The sequence below is a fragment of the Loxodonta africana genome, chromosome 4 (assembly GCF_030014295.1).
Source record: "Loxodonta africana isolate mLoxAfr1 chromosome 4, mLoxAfr1.hap2, whole genome shotgun sequence".
NCBI classification, from domain to species: domain Eukaryota; kingdom Metazoa; phylum Chordata; class Mammalia; order Proboscidea; family Elephantidae; genus Loxodonta; species Loxodonta africana.
Window position 1 is genome coordinate 28,730,781 of NC_087345.1, and position 22,249 is coordinate 28,753,029.

The 22,249-nt window shown below is 38.0% G+C and overlaps 2 protein-coding genes across 11 annotated transcripts in view; one reads left to right on the forward strand and one right to left on the reverse strand.

Annotated features, from left to right (window-relative positions):
• Positions 1–14,215, reverse strand: part of PARPBP (PARP1 binding protein) — an 89,610-nt gene extending 75,395 nt beyond the window's left edge. For 3 of the 9 annotated variants that reach the window (XR_002783637.2, XR_002783636.2, XM_003405297.4), the window contains exons 1-2: positions 14,032–14,203; positions 9,748–9,903 (exon numbers count right to left, since the gene is read on the reverse strand). Coding sequence is in view for 6 of the 9 variants with exons in the window: in XM_003405297.4 (XP_003405345.1) it covers positions 9,748–9,900 (153 nt within the window). In the remaining 3 variants the exon portion in view is untranslated. Of the gene's footprint in view, positions 1–9,747; positions 9,904–14,031 lie in introns of all 9 variants that reach the window. The other 6 variants (XM_023538909.2, XM_023538917.2, XR_010321716.1 and 3 more) reach the window with 5 other exon arrangements.
• NUP37 (nucleoporin 37) overlaps positions 14,136–22,249 on the forward strand; it is a 56,565-nt gene continuing 48,451 nt past the window's right edge. Inside the window, exons 1-3 of one of the 2 annotated variants that reach the window (XM_010599732.3) lie at positions 14,136–14,262; positions 15,761–15,981; positions 21,770–21,894. In XM_010599732.3, coding sequence (XP_010598034.1) covers positions 15,826–15,981; positions 21,770–21,894 — 281 coding nt within the window. In that variant the 5' untranslated portion in view covers positions 14,136–14,262; positions 15,761–15,825. The other variant, XM_003405296.4, reaches the window with a different exon arrangement.

A 22,249-nucleotide genomic window follows, 5' to 3' on the forward strand; every position in this document is an offset into this window, starting at 1 on the left:
GAGCCCAAACATGAGATGAGAAAACAGGTGAAACATATATAGACAACCAACTCCACCATTTTATTACTGCTTGCTCATTATGAATGCACCTGCGGGCACATGTATATTTTGTTTCACTTTGCTGAGTGACTTGGAAGTCTGTGCAGCTAAGGACACCTGAGCTAACTCTGTACATGGGGAGGTGAAGTAAAATTAAATGGCCACCCACCATCTCCATCACACACACACGTACACAAACTGGGAAAAGCTCAGTTGCAACTCACCTCTCCTCTTCCTTCCTACCCAGAGTCTGAACTTTCACAGTGAATTAAGTGCATCAGCAAATAGAGAGTTTTCCACAAATGAGACTCTGACTGGCTGCTCTATAAACAAGTCCTAAAGAAAAACTGACTTGGACTGCATATTTCTATACGTCAAATTTCTTACAATGAGAACTGAAATTTTTTCAGGATACATTTCACTTAGCTTTTTAATAAAATATATTTACTTCTTTAAAAGTAATTCATTCATTCATACATACATACATAAAAGGAAGTGATTGGAACATGGCCTGTATGACTCCAAAACTATACCCTTTAATTTTATACAATACTGATTCTTAATAATTGCCTCAATTTATGACACAGACATCAGGCACCAATCTCTTCTTTGCTATGACTTTTATCTCACACACACACACACACAAAAATTAAAGGTGAGAAAATTAATAGGCTATTAAGTTACACACCTGACAGGGTATTCTGAAATTTCTCTCTCTCCATATTTTCCTATGGCTGATCATCAAAGTTTAGTTCTCGGCTAGTCGGTTCTATTTATAAAATAACCTCAGAATCTATTACTTATCTTAGTAGCATTTCTTCAGACTACAACAAAAGGACAGATTAAAAAAAACTAATGATAAAAAATTTTTAAAACCCTCAGGCAGTAAAACTAGCAGGACTTGGTAATGGACTGCAATAAAGAGCAAAGAAAAGAGACTCAAGGATGACCCTCAGGTATCTAACTTTGGTGGCTGAATGAACAATGGTGCCATTGAGATCAAGAATATGAACAGGAAGGTAGAATAAGGAAGCAAACTGTATGCTCTATTTTTAAAAATTGATCTGGTCATGATAATGGAACATCAAAGTAAAGACGTCCAGCAACTAATTAATCTTACCAATCTAAGACTCAGTACAGGGGTCTGGCATATAAAAGTGCTGGAGAAACAACATAAAAGAAAAAATTCAGTAGAAGTCAGTAAAATGAAGCACACTATGATACAAGATCAGCAAAACGAATAATAAAGAGTTAATAAATTAATATATACATTTATATATACATAATCTTTCAAAGAGTAAGAAAGAGACAAATACAACTCAGTAGTAAAATAAGAAAAGAATATGGACAGTTCAAGAAGAGATCTGCGCAGTCAAATAAGCATTTAAAAAAGCACTTTAAATGCTCTAGTTATCAGAAAAAATACAAATTAAAATGAAATAACATTTTTTCTATTTTCTGATAAAGTTTGACAACATCTAATATAGAAAAAAAAAAAGAGAGAGAGACATGAAAATGGTACTCCTGTATACTGCTGACATAAATGTAAATTCTCACAGCCACTTTGAAGCAGTATGGTAGTATCAAGTCAAATTAAAGCTGTATCTATCATGTGACCAGTAAGGTACGGGCCCTAGAGAACCCCTTGCTCGGTGCACAGACACCTCCTTTCAATGTAGAGCTGTTTGGAACAGCAAATAACTTCAAACAACCTAAAGATCCACCAGCGAATAAAATTCATCAGTCATACAATGGAAGATATAAAAATGTTAAAATGAATAAATGAGATCACTTTTCTGTCCACAGTACCTGAAGAAGTTCTGGAAACAATGCTCACTGAAAAAAACAAGATGCATAAAAATATGTATACCATCTGTTATAATTTAAAAATAGACATATTTCACTAACAGGACAATTTGGCAGACTGAATGTGGAGAACACATAAAACTACAGGAGAAAATTCTTTTTTAAGCATGACTGTATTGTCCAGAAGAGAAGGGAAACTCCAAGGTGTCAGAAATAATGAGAAACTGCCAGGAAACCCATAAGACAAAAACCAAACCCGCAGCCATCGAGTCGATTCTGACTCATAGCAATCCTATAGAACAGAGTAGGCTTTCCAACGCCTTCCAATGAGCAGCTGGTGGATTCGGATTGCTGAACTGCTCACCTTTTGGTCAGCAGTCATAACTCTTAACCACTATGCCACCAGGGCTCCAAAGGGCCAATACAGAGGGGTAAATACGTGGTGGAGCCTGTGTTTGCTTGAGGGCATCTACCACTCAGTGGTACTCAAGCCCCTGGTTTTCATGAACCCTGAGCACAAAGTTTAAGAGCCAAAGCTAAGCCTAAGAAAGGTAGGAAGCTAGATCAGAGACCGTCCCTATGTAATCCATCATATAAAAGCCAAAGCCCCTTAAAGGCCAACAATCTTAGTACATACACTAGAAAAAGAATCTGCCCAGGAGAGGTGAGGGTGGAGACGACAGCCAGTGAAGTGGTTTTTGAAGTAGCTTCAGTATTGTGCTTACCTCTCTGAGTGATCTTCAGTGAGATTTTTGCCTAATAATTAATTTCTGCTGAGGTAAGAGAGAGCAGAAAATTGGAAGTTTATTTCCAGGAGTTCCTGGGTGGCACAACCTTTAAGCTCTAGACTACTAACCAAAAGGCTGACAGTTCGAACTCCCCCAGAGGTACCTCAGAAAACAGGATTGATGATCTGCTTCCAAAGGATCACAGCCTTGACAATCCTACGAAGCAGTTCTACTCTGACACACGTGGGGTTGTCATGAGTTGGAATCAACTCAACTGCAACTAACAACAACATTCCTGGAAGAGTATAAAACTTAGAGTCTGTGAACTAAAGAGTAGAGTTGAGGGCAAGAGTACCCTAATTTGACAACTACAGGAATTACGTGCGAGTTTGTATTATGAATTATAGCACTCCCACTGGGTCCCCAAAACACTGTCAGCTACGCTTTACACCATTCAGGCAGGAGGAAAAAAAGCTCTTTTCTGAGGAACCTGTCTACCCAAAAAGGATATCTTAAGATAGTGACATCAGAGGTTCCCCAACCAAATGACCCAGCCAGGTCAGGTAGACAAGCCTGTAGTCAGCACTTTCAATAAGCATTTTAGTGCTCCATTTATGTAGATGGCCAACGATCATCATGAGAAAAATTTCCAATAGGAAGGAAAAAAACCCTCCCAAGTAAAACTAGCAGAAACAAAGAACTTGAAGGAAACAACATGCAAGAAGAAAACCTCATAAGTATCATTAATATTCTCAGAAAAAAGTATTATTTAGTATTCTTAGAAAAGGAGGAAGAAATATTGCATCTTATAAGGAAGAACAGGATGCGGGTTTAAAAAGAGAAAGAACAAAAAAGAGGCCTTGGAAGTAAAGATGATAATAGCAGAAAATTCACTAAACTATTTAACATTGAATATCTTATAGAATATTGGTTGGAAGATAAAGGAAAACAAAACGTAGAATAAAAATGCAGGAAGTAGAACAGAAGAAGAAACTAGAACAAAAGTAGAAGAACCAAAGAAGGGAAAACAGAAGAGCAAAAATAAGAAAATTAAAAGTTTCAATAAAAGGGAAGTTTGCCATTTACCAGGAATTCCAAAAGAAGAAAAGCAAACAAATTTTTTAAAAAATCAAAAGTTTCCAAGAACAAAGGACATGCATTCCCAGATTGAAAAGCCCCCTCTGAGTGCTCAACAAAACTAGAAACAAAGAGTAAGACCTACCAACCTCCAGAAAGGGAAAAAAAAATTCATACAAATGACCAAAACTTAGAATGACAAAATTCTAAGGAATAATTATAATTGAGAACCAAGCCATCATATAAGAACAAAGATCATACAAGTATAAGAGTAACATATAGTTTCAGGTATTCGAGGTCTCTAAAAACTTAATGCCCTTAAGCTCCTTCTCAGGAAGCTACTGGCAAATGTTCTCCATCAAACCATGAGAGCAAATCAAGAAAGAGTAAAACATGGGTCCAGCAACAAGGTGTACAAAAGAGAAGAAAGATATAGGGGATTGTAAGAATGATCATGATAAAGAAAGATGGGAGCTGGCCTAGGGATCAACCAACCCAGACTGAAGTAGGTCAGAAGAGTCCAGAAAAGATATCTCCAAAGAGATTCGAGATAGAATACTTTTTTAAAAAAAATATATTGAGAAGAAATTTATGTAACTGGAGAAACTTTGGAGACAATTAGTAAAGAATATATAGAAATCTAAGCAAACAAAAAAAAATTAAATAGTATTAACTCTAGGGGAAAAAATAATGACCCAAGAAAAAAATGCTACTAATAACATTTAGTGGACAACAATGAAAGCTGTCTTAATCAAAATTACAATATAACTATATTGGGAGGAAGGGACAAGTGGGTGGACAAAAAAGTGGTCATACTGTGGTGGGTACAACACTGTATGAAAGAAAGAAAGAACAGAGATTTTCATGTGTTTCATTCACTGTAATATCCACAGTACATAGAATTATGCTTATCACACAGTAGTGATCTAATAAAAACTCTTTTTAAAATTCTTTGATAAGGAATAATTCACGTGAAATACAATTCACCAATTTTGAGTGGACATGCTGCTGTTCTTTTCCCATCCCCCCTCCTCCACCCTCTGGTAACTACCAATCTTTCTTTTGTCTTGATGGATTTACTGTTTCATACAATATGTGTCCTTTTGTGTCTGGATTATTTCCTTAACATAATGTCTTCAAGGTTCATCCATACCACTAAACACTTGATGAATGAACACCAAAAGAATTAGTTAAAAATTGAGAGTGGTTGTCTCTAAGGAAGAAATCCTGGTGGTATTGTGGTTAAGTGCTACAGCTGCTAACCAAGAGATTGGCAGTTTGAATCTGCCAGGCACTCCTTGGAAACTCTATCAGGCAGTTCTACTCTGTCCTATAGGGTCGCTATGAGTGGGAATCGACTCGATGGCAGTGGGCTTGGGCTTGGTCTCTAAGGAGCAAGAAATGGGGAGCTTGGGAAACAGAGTGGAGTCCAAGGAATTGCTGTTTTTTTCATACCAACCTTTATGGAAAACCATCTGACTCCTTAAATATGTGCACGCTTAACTTTGATAAAGATTTTTTATTGTGTTTAAAAAAGAGAAAAGGAATCATTGCCATTTAACATTAAAGTCTCAAGCAGTCCTCACAAAAATTCCTACAAAGTCTACCTAACCATCTTCTAAATAAACTTGCTTTTTCCTCAAAAGTTAGCTCATAATTAAAAAAAAAACCACTTCTTTCTGAACTCAAGCCAATGCTCCAAACTGGTTCTGCCTGGTTCAGTCATGGCCGACAAAGTGAAGCCCTAACAGATCCAAACTATAAAAATGTGGGTGAAGCGGAACAATAAACGGGATGGGAAAAACTACAAGTAGAAGCCCTGCTAGGAAATTAATCTCCCTCTTAGAAAACAAGGGCAGCATGTGTGTTGTACAAATCTCTTGACTGGCAGAGTTGGAAACAGCTGTGCCCCACTTGAAGATGGTGGCCGATGGGCACTGCTTTGAATGTGTGCTGCTATCCACAGTCCCGGAAATAATCCATTCTCCAGCATCAGGCTCCTGAAAGGGCTCACTATGCCTCTTCTAAATCTCCCATTCTAGAGCTTCAATTCATAATTTTTCCCATTTCGCTTATTGTTTTGCTTCACTTAAATTTTTAAAAAATTTTAAAAATGTTAAAAAATTTGAGTCTATTCTGATTCTGCTTCTTCAGTCATGATTGAACTGGTTTAAGCTCTTTTGAAGTCCTGATTCAAATGTTCTGCTGAATTATTAGTACAGTGACAGCAATGCTTCCACTGACTTCTCCTTATAAACATATATATTCCATCTACATTTTGGTTTTAAGATAAGATTTTTGTGGAATTGTCTAGGAACCTAATTATCACTTACATCACTGTTTCCTCAGTAGACTGGATTCCAGATTTCAGCCAACATATAAAAAATAACTTTTGTAATAGAAATCATTTATATTTGGAACAACTTACGGACCATTTCATGACCTTGAACTTAAAAACTATCTTCTCTGAGCTGCCTTTTCATAGATTCGCTTCATTTATTTAGTTTAGAGACAAGTGCTATTATATTATTTAAGTAACTCAGAATTTAACTTAAAATCATGAGTAAACACAAACATCTTACAACTTGGCCTATATTCTTACCACTGATTTGGGAACCTGGAAATCAGTGAACTAACAAGGAAAAAAAAAGATAATTTCTGCTTATAAGGATTCTCAGGTATTGGAGTATGTTATCAAGGGATACTGCAGAATCTCCTGGAAAACACAAATATTCCCACTTGAATTCTATTATTATTTCAAATTAAATTTCCCCACCTCCCCCTCACCTTCACCACCACCACTGCAACTCAAAATAAAAAACAAAGATTTCCTTTCCTGCTGTTCTCATTTTTGCAGTGGCAACTGCAAAACTATTCTCTAAGCTATTCAAACGATCTAAGCATCATCTCTAATTCTGACTTTTTTAATTCACTATGTTTGATCAGACAACCAGTCTTACCAACCTTTTCTTGGAATACTTCTCGAATCCGTTTCTTCTGTTGTTCTGACTGCCATGACTGTAGCCCAGACCATTATAATCTCATGCCTGGATTTGGGATAGCTTCCTAATGATCCCCTGATTTCTACAGTCTTCTCACTAGGTTTATACTCCTCAAATATTACTTTCATCATGCCATTCCCTGGTCAATAACTTCTATATTCTTTTGCATGATCTATAGCATTGCTGCCCAAATGTCACCCCTCAGAGATGCTGCTGCCTGCTAAATCCCCTTTCAAATGAATTCCTAGCTGCTCCCTGTTGGATAAGCAAAGACCCTGAGATATATAGGTGTGCCCCACATTCATCTTCCTGCAATCCTTGCTATCTAGGTACTTGGCTTACTGTTCTCATAAAATGGAGTCTGTTGTTCTTAATTTAATTTTCCAATTCATCCGATATATGCCGAATTGAATGAAAGAGCATTAAATGAAATCAGCATCAAGGGCATTGTTTCCAAGGGAAATGGGAGGTAGATACAATATGGAATGGGGGAAGATAAAATATATATATATTACTGTGTTAGACTGGAATTAGAGTTGGAAGTATAAACTCTTGATTTTTTTTTTAAAAAATATAATTCCTAGCTCTGTCTGCTGGAAGAGCCTAGAAATAATAACACCCCAGTAGCAATGAGTATAAGCAGCCCTGGTGGCACAATGGTTAAGTGTTTAGCTGCTAATCAAAAGGTTAGCTGTTCAAACCTACCAGCCACACCATAGGAGAAAAGACCTGGCAATATGTTCCTGTAAAAATTACTGCCTAGAAAACCCTATGGGGCCATTCTACTCTGTCCTATAGAGTCACTATGAGTGGGAATCATCCTGACAGCACAGAACAGCAGCAATGAATACACCTAGAGACAGTTATCTTGGTTGGTAAATAACGTTCCCTACCAAAAGGAACCAAGGCTCTTTGGAGAAATGGCTAATTCTAGGTTTAGGGCAGAAAAAGAACAAGATAAGACAGGGACATCTTGTGCCTTAAATTAAAGAAGTATTCAAAAAGTGATGGATACAAAGAGAGAGACTGAGAATAATGATGCACATGTGGTCAGCAAAAGGTCAGCAGTTTGAATCCATCAGCCACTTCTTGGAAACCCTATGGGGCAGTTCTACTCCATGCCATAGGATCACTATGAGTCGGAATCGAGTTGGTGACAATGTGCTTGGTTTGGTGGTTTTTTGTTTTTGTTTTTTTTTGGTGATTTAAACTAAAGAACAGAACACACTGGATACATAACTTCCCCCTTCAATCACACTGGCCCTTTTGCATTTTCTCAAACTCTACCGGTACTCTTCTGCCACAGGGTCTTTGCATATGCTATTCCCATCCTCATCTTGCCCATTCCCCGCCCCCTCCCCCACCTTTGCCTACTTAACCCCACTCCTTCCTTTGTTGCTCAACTTCATCTCCCTGACCAGGTCAACTCCTTGGTCTCATAGCATCATATACCTCTTCTTCTCATAGCTAAAATTTTACATTTGTTTCTGTGATTCTCTACCTCATGCCTTTCTCACCTACTAGGCAATAAGCTTCATAAAAGCAGCAGCCATGACTGTTTTTTCTCACCATTTTAACCCCACCTATCACAATACCTGGCGCATAAAAGCTCAAAGAAAAAAAATCTGTGGAAGGAAGGAAGAAAACTAACATTTACATTGGCCTCCTTGCTATTCCTTGAACACGCCAGACATATTCCCACCTCAGGGCCCTTGCATCCACTGTTCCTTCTGCCTGGCAGTCTCTTCCCACAAAAATTCCAATGGCTAGCTCCTTCTCCTCTTTCAAGTGTTTGCTTAAATGACATCTTCTAGATGAGGCCTTCTTTGAACATCCTACTCCAAACTGCAACAACTCTTCTGCCCCAACCTCTATACATTTGTCAGATCCATCTCTTTATTTTTTCTGCAGCATTTACTATGCCCTAAAATACTAAATATCTTACTTATTAGAGTATTATCTGTCTCTTCCCACTAGAATATTAACTCCCTAAGGGTGGGGATTTTCTTCAGTGCTGTATTCCCAATGCTTAAAATAACTTCTAGGACACAGTAAAAACTCAACAGATATTTTTTGAAAGAACGACTGGCTACATATAACAATGCAAAATAAAATTTTCTCAAATTTTCTATATTCAAAATTTATCTTAATATACATCTTAATATTTATCTTACTACACAATCTAGCCTAACAAACCTATTGAAAACAATTCTAACCTTCAAAATTTCTCTTGTATAGTCAAGCTGGTCTCCTTACCATCTTCAAACCATCATGATTTTTATCGCCCTGGACCCTTCTTCTGAACTGACTTTCCCCTTCCTTCATTTCTCTCCTAAATTCTTCCCATCCAAAGGCGTCCCTTCCTTTAAGTAAAAAAAAAAAGTACACTGTCTAAAATCTAAGAACGCTTTCCTTGCCACTCCAGCCTATGTTCATCCTTCTCTCATCTGAATACCCCTATCCTTTTAGCTGGGGCTCATTCCAAACACTAGCTAGCATCAAGCTAACTACATAAAAGTGACTCTGTGAAGATTAAAAAAAAAAATTTTTTTTTCAAGATCTCAGTGGAGATCAGGAGAATCAGACTTTCCAGGATTGGGACACAGGCATCAGTATTTTCTTTAATGTGTCCTCAAATGACTCTCATTCACAGACTGGCCTGAGAACGACTATCTATACCACAAAGTCTAAAACCAGTCATAAAGTACTTTGTGGCTACATTTAAATAAACATTATTAATGTGTGCCTTCTAGAACTTCTTTTAGAGAAAGAAGTCTTATATTAAAAAAAATTTTTTTAACCATAATAACCATGATCTGCATGTTTATCTTAAAAGTCTTCAGTAAACATCAAATATGCATTGTCCCATGTCAAATTGTACATCCGAAGGCCCTAATTTTGAAATAAATCATTCAAAAACAATCTTAATATCTTGAGTCACAGGTACGCAAAGGCATTTTCAAAAACAGCATACTGATAATACCATAGGAGACCATATATTTCAAAAAATTAATGTAATTAAGCTTGTTAAAATGAGCAACAACCAAATAGTTAAAAAAAAAAAAAAAAAGGTAACCCAATTATAGTTTACTAACCTGTTTGTTGTTCTCTGCCATGGAAAGCTGCAATGCCAAGAGCATGAAGTCTGCACCACATACAGTAGTTCGCTCAGAGCTACAAAGAGTGTGCCAATTCCGTCTAAACTCTTTGATCATATCCAAGACGGACGTCTGGTAAAGCACAGCCATCCTCTTAAAGTAGGACAGGATACAATGTTAAGTTGCATTATTTTAATTGGAAATTAACATCTAAGATGTGTAAACAACCAGAGTTAGAGAAAAAATAAAGAGCGGACAAGAGGTCATTTTATATTGACCAAGACCACCTTTAATTAAATTTAGGAAAACAGAATAACAATACAACTCCTGTGCAACCATATCTTCCTCTCAGTTAATTTTAACTCAAATCTTTCGAAATAACAAAATCCAACCCTTAATCTGAAAAACCATGCAAAACATACGTAGATTCTGCAAACTTATAATTATAGACAAAGGAATAACTAATTAAAAAAAAAAAGCTATATTTAAAAAAAAATTTTTGTTTTCAATACATGGTAATATCTGGTAAATTGCAAAAAAAAAAAAAAGAAAAACAGCCAAATTCCTTCCATCCCTACGTGCTCTTCCCTCCCTGCCAAAGAAGTGGTGCATTTTTCCCCTATTTAAATATGGGCCATCCTCATGCCTTGCTTTGGCCAATAGAATGTGAGGAAAATGACACTACAGAGGTCCCAAGTCTAGGCCTCAAGAGGCCTGGGCAGAAAAGGGTTAACACAGCAGGCCTGACGACTGTCTTTGAAAGGACTTCTTACATAGTTGGTCATTCATTGGCTGGCGTCTGGGAACTTGGATTTCAGGAGGGTTCCCGCTACCATTAATTGATAACAATGACTCACTATGGCTAAGCTGCACAAACAATACCAATATAGTTTACCCTGAACATCCGCTTTCCTTCTGGGAGTCTGGAATTTTGCCAGAGGCTACCTAGGTATTCAGCCCACAATATAAGCCCTGGGCACAGAGCCTCTTAAGAGCTTCCTTGGTTGGCAACATTTCAAACGTGCTGTCACACTTGTTGCTGGGGGAATTAAGCATTAAAAAATAATAATAATAATTTTTTTTTTTTTTTGGTGTGTGACTCCACTGAAAGAGGACCCTAGGAAGCTTGTACCTGGTTTCCCCTAGACTTCTCCCCATGCGACTTTTCCCTTTTTGGAAACCCTGGTGGTGTAGTGGTTAAGTGCTATGGCTGCTAAGCAAAAGGTCGGCAGTTCAAATCTGCCAGGCGCTCCTTGGAAACTCTACGGGGCAGTTCTACTCTGTCCTATAGGGTCACTATGAGTCGGAATGGACTCGATGGCAGTGGGTTTAGTTTTTTGTTTTTTGGTTTTTTTTTTTTTTTTTGCTTTATATCCTTCTGCTGTAATAAATCAGAGCTGTGAGTATGACTTTACGCTAAGTCCTGTGAGTCATCTCAGCAAGTCATCCAACCCAGAGGTGGTCTTGGGAACCTCCTAACGAGAGGCCTTGCTCTCACTCTCTCGCTACACTCAGATGGCCATGGGAAGAAGTACAAGCTAGCCTGCTGGAGGTACCATGTGGAAGAGAACTGAGGCACTCCAAATGACAACCAACACCAATTCACAGATAAGTGAGTGGGACTAACTTAGACTACATAGCCCCAGTGAACTTACCAGATGAACTGCAGCCACATGAGTAATCCTAGGCTCACGACCAGCAGTAGAACCACTTAGCTCAACCCAGCTAAAACTGCTGATCCACAGAATCATAAGCAAATAAAATGACTGTTGCTTTAAGCTCCTAATTTTTGGAGTGGCTCATTACACAGCAAGAGATAACCAATATACTTGCTAATATTTAGGAGCTCTTACTTGGTACCAGATACTTTTCAAAAGCTTAATATTTATTAACTCATTTAATCCTCACCAAAGTCCTACGTGGTGGGTATTATTATTCTCACTTTACATTCTACCTGTGAAAACATTGATGCCCCATGTCACTCAGGAAGCAAATGGTCTAACCAGACCTAAACCCAAGATGCCTAACTCCATAAACTGTGCTCTCAAACCACTATATTACATAGCCTCTCCTGATCAGACAAAACCTTTCAGAAAGCTGTAGTTCCAATGTTTTGTATAACCAAGCAAATTCTTTTCACTGAGTTTATAGATATGCCTACTGAACACTTTTCTTCTTTAAATATACCAGTCTCCGACATATTCACATCTCCATTGTGGATATTATACTGTATATATCCTATTTACTGACTCCTTCTAGCATCCTCTTCTTCTACTTTTATGTGGCATAAGCAGAATCCCATAGGCTTACTAAACATCTTGGGTTTGTATGAATAAAAAGGGCACATGCCATTTACAAAACGAGTTTAGTTAAAATTGATAAAGAGTTTAAATATAGACATAATCAGTAATACAATTTAAAGATACAGATGGAAAATGTCTACATAAATATAACTCCTCATAAAAAGCTAAGAGTTACATTTCCTTTCAAAATGTCACCTTCACCTTTTAAAAGAAAAAAAAGGGTGAAGACAAAGCTTCAGCCTGGGCAATATGATCACTTTGCCTAAAATAAATCTTTGCCAATAAATTATTTACTGGCTTCACAGGTATTATGAGTCCACATTGCTAAGAATGAAGACTCTTTCAGAATTAGACTGTTCTGAATCCTGGGTCCACCACTTAACAGACGTTGAGGTCTTGGCCAAGTTATGTCATCTCTCCCTGCCTCAGTTTACTCATCTTGAAAATGAAAATAATGACAGCTCCAATCTTACAGGGTTTTGTGAAAAGCAAATGAGATAAATACAAATAAAACTTTTAGAATAGTGCCTGGCACAGGTAAGAGCACATTGAATGTTAGCTATTATCATACATTAAGAGTTTCTAAGTTGTTCTGAGTTAAAACTGAAAGAGCATTATTATTGGAAACAGGAAACAGTCTCTTCCAAAGGTCATTTTGGAAAGAGCCAAATACTAAATATTTGAGGCTTTGCAGGCCACAGGGTCTCTGCCGCAACTACTCTACTTGCCCCTGTAGCATGAAAAGAGCCATGAACAATATATAAATGAGTGACTGCGGCTCAGCTGGAGCACACTCCAATAAAATTTTATTTACGGACATTGAAATATGAGTTTCATATAGTTTTCACACGTCACAAAATGGTACTCTTCTTTTGGTTTTTCCAATCATTTAAACATGTAAAATCCAATTTTAGCTCAGGAGCTGGCTGCACAAAAGCAGGCAGCACAGACGGTTTGCCAACTCCTGGTCTAGTCCCAGCTCTTCCAGCAGCTGACTGTGTGAACCTAGGGGATAAGATTTACATTTGGCTGCCTAAGTAAAAGTATCGTCACAATGAGAACAGGAACACTATTCACTCTATTTACCTTCCAAACAAGTTGTGAGGACTCAATGAGATAACGAAAAACAAGCACTCTGAATGGCAGGCTGCGCTATACAAAAACAGTAAAAGGTGGTAGCAATAATAAATATTTGTTTTAAAAAATTGGATTCTAAGTGGGGATGACTGTGCAACATGGTGAACGTAATTAATGTTACTGAATTGTGCAAGTAAAAATGGTTGAAATGGCAAATGTTTTGTTACGTATCTTTTCCACTTTTTTTTAATTGGATTCAAAGCTGCACCTGAGCAGATATTGTAGGAGATTGTCACTGGGGAGGCGGTGCGCGATGGCTGAAAAGTACTATACTTTCGAATCAGATACACCAGGGTTCTCCCTTTTATTAGCTGCATGTCCTCCAGTATGTAAAATCTCCGACAGGGTTTCAGTCTCTTCATCTATAAAAGGGCGAAGATAATTCCTACCTCACAGAATTGTTATGAGACTTTAATGAGACAAGTACGTAATACACCTTGTGCCGGTCACCTAATGGTGCTCAATAAAAAAATGACAGTTGTTGCTGTTATTGTTGTCAAAATTCAGGTCCTATATGTTTCTTGGAAGGACATGATGGGAGTCAAAAGAATTTGGAGTCAGCGTCCGTGCTAGGGCTGGAACTCTGGTTTCCTGGTAAGCAGGCCGCCCTCTCTGGGCTTCAGTATCCCAATCTGCAGGCGCTACCTCAGGACCTTCCGACGCCATCACTAGATACTGTGAACTCTGTCCGACACCCCCAGACTCCAGCGCGAAGCAACTGCACAAATAACACCCCTACATGGTCACATGACTCTTGGCTGTTAGAGAAACGCCCTCAATAGCCCCAGCTTGAATCATCACTGAAAGTACGACACGCGGGCAGGGGCGAGGCGAGACTCACCTGGCTCGAGCGAGACCACCGGGAGAGCAGACTTGACCGGTAAAACGTCCTGCATGCAAGGTAACCCGCTCTCGACTGCTTTGGCCGCTGCAGGTTACATTTCAAATCTCGCGGGAGGGCCCGAGAGCCAATCAGCGCGCTCGCCCTCCGACCCGGAAGCAGAGCCGGAGCATGCTGCTGCGGCCCCCAGCGGAGACCAGCTTCCATCTGGCCGCGGCCCGGCGCCCTCCGGTGCGTATGGCGCGTGGCGTATAAGGGACGGTGCGGCTTTGCTGCCGGCAGCCCATCGCCCCCGCTCTGTCCCCTAGACTTCCTCCTCTCTCCCGGCTGTTCCCACTCTTTTTCCCTCCGACCGCAGGTCTGGGGAAGCTGGAGCAGGTTCTCATGGGACGCGCCTGTCCCGGGGAGAGACGTCGGGGCTAGTTGCAGGGACTTCCCTTGCTCCCCACCCTCTTTCTCTACCCTTCCAGTTTTAGTCTGGGCCGCTGTGTACAGTGAGTCCCTAAGAAGTGTAGTAAGATGGGGTACTGTTTAATGAGCCGTAGGTTCGAAGCCGGGACGGAGTTTTCCTCGAATCTTCAGGGTTTCCCACACCGTTCTGCCGGGCATCTCAACTGCTGGTTACTCTTAACAAGTGTCCAGTTCCGGATGCCCACCGTAAGGTTACTAATTTATTCGGTCTCTGAAGTGGGTTTCATCTTAACTGATTGTTAGTAATACCCATCGGGTGTTTGATGTGTTTGTTGCTGAACCGAGGTGTTTTTAGGTGCATAAAACTCTTGTCTAATTGTAAAAACAACAACAAAAAAAACTCTTTAGAATCCACAATTTACATTTGGGAATCCTATTTCCAGAATGCACATTAGGCCCAGACTGGTTCGTTGAAGTTTTGTGTCTGGTTTTATGAATGTTGTTTTTTTATGACACATTTTGGCACTCCCTCCAGATTCTATCATATTTTGTATGTACTTCTATTATAGTCGTTTTTCACGCCGGGTCATAACTGTCCTTGGATTGTGGCCTCCTGTGTTTTTCTTCCCTATCATTGACGCCCAAGATATAGAAAAATCTTTTTCAAATCCTGGCGCCCCTTTGGAGCTTGACAAGTTACTTAACCTAAAGCTTCAATTTCTTGATCTGTAAAAGGAGAACCGTAAATAGTACTTGGCCTCTTGTGCAAATATTAAATGTGATAATGCCCATAGTGTACTTAGTGTGATGCCTACAAATAGTGCTCAGTAAATGTTAACCGAAAAAACCAAACCCACTGCCGTCAAGTCGATTCCGACTCATAGCGACCCTACAGGACAGAGTAGAACTGCCCAGTAGAGTTTCCAAGGAGCACCTGGCGGTTTCCAACTGCTGACCTTTTGGTTAGCAGCCGTAGCACTTAACCGCTGTGCCACCAGGGTACACCTATTATTAATTTTTATGAACGTATTAAACTGATTGCATTTTCAAGCATTCGCCATGTCTTTTAGATAGTCCAAACACAATTTTACCATAATTTACTCTGCAGGTATCATTCACAAATGTGGAAAACTGTAAAGCAGGTATTGCACCATTAATAATTTGATTAAATTATTTTCCTGCCATTTCTGTGATAAGTGCTTTAAATGTTTCGTTCTTTTTGAGCCTTCTGTGGCAGTGGATGCCACATTTTTACTGTGATTCATTTGCTGAATAACATTTTGACCATTTCTAATTCTGTTTGTGCTATACTCTACAGTTTGGTGACCTTGCCCAGTAGAAGGCTATTTTATTTCTACAACCTCTCAAGTTTTGACATACAAGATGAAGCAAGATGCTACAAGAAATGCTGCCTACACTGTGAATTGTGAAGATTATGTGCATGTGGTAGAATTTAATCCTTTTGAGAGTGGCAATTCAGGAAACCTAGTTGCATATGGTGGCAATAATTATGTGGTCATTGGCACTTGTACTTTTCAGGTTAGTCTACAAAACTGCAGTGAATGACAATGAGGATATTTCACTGATAAGAAAATGTATACAAACCAGAGCTGAACTTTGAAATTATACTGAGTTTGAATGTAAAAAAAAAAAAAAAAGATACAAAGAACCACAGAAAAGGGCATTCGTAATCATATATGTTTGAGATTGAATAAACATTACAGAGGTGATGACAAAACTCCAATTAAATGGGATGACGCAATTTATCACAATTTTTCTTCTTTCCCCTTTGACATAGAAAACAAGCTCCTATTGAGAGCCTACAAATCAGTCCTCCAGGGCATTTTGTAGCTTTTGTAAGATTCCACTTTTCTATTAATGTACTCTCATACTTTTTACACATCTAAAGCATACAATTAGAATATACAAAGTATGAAATTATACTATTTGAGCAGGCTGTCTAGCATGCTCATTAAGAGCATGAACTCTGGAGCCAGAATGCCTAAGTTTTCTTTGGACATTGGTTTGGACAATGGTGACACACAGGCACAGTCCCATATTTAAATTGCCAAAGTAAGATTGATTTATGGTGAGCACACACCATGTTTTCTTACAGGAAAGCTAGTTCTCCATGTGAGAGAGACTTTGAACAATGAGGGTTTAATCCTCAGGAATCTTGGTTAATCCTTTGTTTATAAGAGTATTATTCATAGAATCTTATTTCTCAAATTATGATTATTTGATTAGGTAATTTGGCTGTGACCAGGTTTAAAAGATTTAAAACAACTTTCTCACTAAAATTGCAAGCATTATTTCGTCTTTACTTGGGGCAGTTCAGCATTTTAAAGTGTTTCAACATCGTAAATGCAATTTAGCATTTTAAAGTACAATGTATAAAGTTATATAAAATTGGACTGCATTTATATTTACCCTACAAGAAAAGAATGAGTTAAAGGTTTCAGTTCGTTGAGGTCTGAGTAGAATACGAAAGCTCTTATATTATCCCCCATTGTCTCTTAGGGTGGGGATGAGAATTTCTGGTTTTTAGGCTATAAAATGACTGTTTGGCTTCAGCTGGACTACCGTATTGTTATTCGTTATTAGTTGCTATCGAGTCAATTCCAACTCTTAGCGGCCCCATGTGTGCAGAGTAGAACTGCTCCATAGGATTTTCAAAACTGTGACCTTTCAGAAGCAGATCGCCAGGCCTGTCCTCCAAGGCACTTCTGGGTGGGTTCAATCTGCCAAACTTTTGGCTGGTACTTACGAGCTTAACCATTTGTGACACCCAGGGACTTCTTGAGTACACACTAGGTGCCGGGAACTGATGACACATTTTTTAAAAAAGCAGGGACCCTTATTTAGGAGATTTTAAATGTAAAACGGGGCAATGTCTATAAAAGCCCTATGTGTAAGGGTCAGAGAGAGTGTGAAAGTTTGTAAGTCTATTCAAAGGATCTTCATAATGAATTGAGGCCTCTGGTGGTACAGAGCTTTGTCTCCCCCCCACCCCCCAACATATTCATTAGTACTTGGATGAGAGCATTGATTTAGGCAAACACATTCAACTTATATGGAACACAAAGCTGAGAAGAATACCTAATACTTTGGATGACAGACTTCAGTTAAGTATTTATTGAGTACCTGCTCTGCTAGAATCCTAACCTTGTTTCATAGATTGGATTAGTAGGCCAAGTTGAACAAGCTAAAATTTAGTAACGGTGAATACACATAAAGTCTTAAAATGATGAACTCTGAGAGCTGGAAGGAAGAAATGTGACTTAGAGTTTTTACTCACCTGAGTGTTCACCATGAGTCTCTGTAATGATTAGACTACCAAAGGGGGCTCATTTGGCAAGGTTCAATAGAAATATGAGTCACAAAGTAAGTGTAGTAGCCACAGTATAAAAAGTAAAAATCGGGTGTAATTTGACAATATATTAGACCTGGTATTTATAAAACATATTAGCATATAACCAGTATAAGAAAATTAATGAGATATTTTATATACTTTTTGTACTAAGTCTTGGATATCTGGTGTATATTTCATACTTTATAGCACATCTCCGTTTGAACTAGCTACATTTCAAGTGCTTAATAGCCATATGTGGCTAGTGGCTACCATATTGGTCAATGCAGCGCTGTACCCTCTTCTGTAAATAGCCGATAATAAGTAATTAGCTCTCAGGGGTGCATTATAATTCAGAAGAGATAATGTATTTGAAGACAGATTTTAAAATAGTACTAAAATATTTAAAACTGTCTTGTGAAAGAGGGATTAGACTAGGAATGATAAGTGGATTTTATATTATTTATTAACTCTCTTTGATTGGAATTGCTGCTTAGAGTGTGTGCTGATGTTGAATGTGCTTCCTTGAGTGTGTTTACCTGAGGGAGATCAGCTGTGGCCAGTTGTTTGCCATCACTAAATTAGTCTTACTCCGTATGATGCCAAGAGCAGAACGTGGGCCAATGAGTAGAATTTACATGGAAGCAGATTTTGGCATAAGGAGAACTTTTCTAATAATCAGATCTATCCCCAAATTATATAAGCTTCCCCGAGAAACAGCTAGGTCCCACTCACAGAAGACGTTTGGAGGGGGTTGCACCTTTTTTTACAGACATTTTACCAGAGAGTCAAGCATTAGATGAAAGAATTGAAGTAAATAAAGTTTACAGTCTCATCTAAATCTGAAATTCTGTATTTGGCCTTAAATGGGTATGGTGGGACAGCTTGCCAATTTCAAACCCTTAAAATAACCCTTCCATCGACCTGGTTTCGCGTCAACCTCAAATATGCTAGAGCCTTGTGTAATCATTTGTATTATAGCAAGTTTTCCAAAGAGTCTTCATTTCCTGCCTATACAATACTGCCTACACCCCACACAAAACCCAAAATAGCATTCATCTCTGCCTATACCACACACATACACACCCTGCCCTTTTAGTTGGCTCAGTGGCAAATGTTGCTGCCAGGAAAAAAAGCTTCACTGGTAATACATAAAGCTCAGGCTGTACAGTCCCTGGGATTTCTTTATCCCCTCTCTCCGTCACCACCCAATAATTCCATCTGTAATTTGAGTAACAAATTACAGTACCTAATTGTCACCACTATGGTTACAGTAGCAAAATAATGTGTGTTATAATGTAAAAACTTCATTTCTCAGAAGATTGATTTCTCAAGTGTGGAAAAGGAGAACTAACTCAAACTATGAAGTCAATTTATGATTAGGCTCCTAAACTTACTTTAAAATTGCTTAGTGGTTGCTGCCTTGGCAAGTTTGGCTGTTAGGTATATGGCTATTATACATACAAATTATGAAAGTAATAGAAATTGGCAGCATTTTTGTTTCCTTGATAAATGTATTTCTGTTTCCTTTTTTCACTTATGGAAAAACTTTTGCTGTTAACCCTAAGTTCATCTGAATTTAAAGTAGCTTTCAAAGGGTATCTGAATTACGTAGAGAAAGACACATGTAACGTATCTGTGCAGCGACTTTGCTAGGATCCCAAAGGCTCTCCTGGGAAAATCAACACATCCGCCTGAATTCAGTTAGAACATACATTATAAAACTTTCCATTTCGATTCCAGCTGAATGAAATCCAGCTTATTAGACTGGGACTTCAGATAATTACCATCTATATACATATGTATTCCATTTAATAGCAAGTTTCACCTGCTCTGGATTTTTTTCTCTGATAGACTTTTATAACCCCATGAGCTTTTTGTAGAAGATAACTATAGTCACTTAATGTAGAGAATACCTTGGGTAATTATTCATTATTTAAATTGCAATATTTTATGCTTATAAAAGTATGTATTGCATGTATAAAGTATAAATAATAATAATGAGTCCCTACTACCTAGCCAGCTTAAAAAGTAAAGCATTAGCAGTTCCTTTGAAGCCCCTTGGGTTTTATTCGCTTACTGCTTTCTGGCCACCAAGAGAGGTAGCCATGTCTAAAATGTTGTGTTTGTCATTGCTCGCTTTTGTTTATAATGTTGGCATATGTGTCAGTATCCCAAGTCAGTCAGTTGTTTTTCATGTTTTCAGTTTTGTATCAATGAAATTATTCTGTATTCTGTTCTTCTGTAGTTTGTTGCTATTGCTTAATATATTTCTGAGATTCCTTCAAGCTGAGGTTAATTTATTTTCACTGCTGTATGATCTGGTAATGTGAGTATACCACAATGTATCCACTCTCCTATTGATCAATATTGGGGTTACTTTCGTTTTTTTACTATCGAGAACATTGCTAATGATTCTTATAATGTCTGCCACTTGTGTTTTTTACCCCCTTGTTTATTTTTTCCCTCTGTTAGTGGAAGTTTTATGTGCTATTCCTCACTTTTTAGTAGTTACCAAAGGCGTTTTAACATGCATGCTTAATTAGGCAAAAAATTATTCTCTTTATCTTCTTTATGAATAAGACAAGGGCCTTTGAACCTTTGAACTGTTACCACTCCCTCCAAAGTTATATTGTTGTCTAGCATTTTTGTTTTCTATCATTTTAACCAACAAATTAGATATTGTTTTATATGGCCAGTATTTTGCATCTGATCATTTTTTTTCTCTGATGCCTTTGCAGGTTCAATTCTGCTATTTTGTTGTCTGTGTTCATGGTACTTATCTGTGGGAACTTCTTGAAGGCTAGGTAGAGGTAGTTCACCCAGAGAGAATTTGCCTTTGATTCTGTTAGTTGCTGGGGGCCGCTACCAACATATGACCACTTTGAAATAAATTCTTTGTTATTTTCTAGACGTGAATTCAAGCCTCGAGCCAATGGTTGGTATTCCTCAGGAGTGTCTTTTTCTTTCTCTTGGCATTCACCCAGAGCCGTGATAGGTATTTTCCATAGCGGTTACCCCCTCCCATCCCCCACTTCACCTTTAAGGGTCTTGGAGTTCTACAGAGGCCTCTGGTCTGGCATCCTTCCTTGTGCAGGCACTAAGCTTTGTCTCCTATCCCTTACAGACTGAAGCTCTAGGTCATTTGAATACAGGCAAATGCTGTTAAGGCAACTGTGTGCTTCAATTCCCAGTTATTTTCTAGGTTTGGATTTTTGCATTATTTTTGTGTGGGAGAGCATTTCAGGTTATTGTCCATATTGCTAAGCATAGGGAAGGCTTGGCTTTTTAGAATTCATCTTTCTCTCTTCCCATGAGAATACAACTGAAATCATTTTAGTAGTACAAACTGGGTAAATGAACTGTCTTTACTAAGCATTTTTACCCAGAATCAAATGTCCAAAAGACTAACCAGATTATGTGCATGTTCATTATTCACAGACTGTAATAGTACAGATGACCTATTTGTAACATCTTATGCTTGTATACTGCTATATATAATATTTGAAAATCGTTGATATTATTATAATGACTCTGAAGCAACATAAGGTCCCAGAGTATCTTCTACATAATCAAAATTTTATGTTCAGCTTAGTTTTTGTTTTTTTTATTCCAAATCTTTGTCATTTCATAATCCAAGTGTAGTAATTCATTTATGTAGACTATTCAGATTCTCAGAACAATCCTTTTTCATTGAGTTTGTGAAATATGTTTACTATTAGGAATAAAATATCTCCTAATTGAGATAAAGTGTAACGTGTTTATTGTTTGATTTTAGTTGCTTTTGACTTATTTTGTGAGCCTTTAGCTTTTGTGTTGGTGGTGGTTTTTTATTTCGATGAACTAGTTAAATCTGAATATCTAATATGCATTTGAATTTCTCAAAAACAAATATGTGACCTGCTAAATTCTTCATTGTAATGATATACAAATTATTCTTTCTTATAACTTACTAAACCATTTACTCTGCGTGCTTAGGAGGAAGAAGCAGACGTTGAAGGAATTCAGTATAAAACACTACAAAAATTTCACCATGGAGTCAGGGTAGATGGCATAGCTTGGAGCCCAGAAACTAGACTTGATACATTGCCTCCAGTAATCAAGTAAGTTTGAAATTATTTTTATGCAGAATTTATTAATGTCCTTTAATGGTGATAAATGATCTCAAGTCTTTGATCATAAAGATTTCCTCCTTCCCTCCCCTCCTGGATGTTCCATTTCCATTTTCCCCAGCTCTAGATATTATTTTGACATTTGCTTTTATTTCATAACTTAGCTTTATCATCTGGATTTGGATTTAAATAGGCAACCATGGCAGTGGAGCCTTGACAACACATTTGGGCCTAACTACAAAGCTCTTTACCTGAGATTCAGATGGATTTGAAGTCTTTACAGATTCTTGATTGAGTTTACCGCCTTAATTATTAAAAGCACAACTCTTAAAATAACTAAATTGAG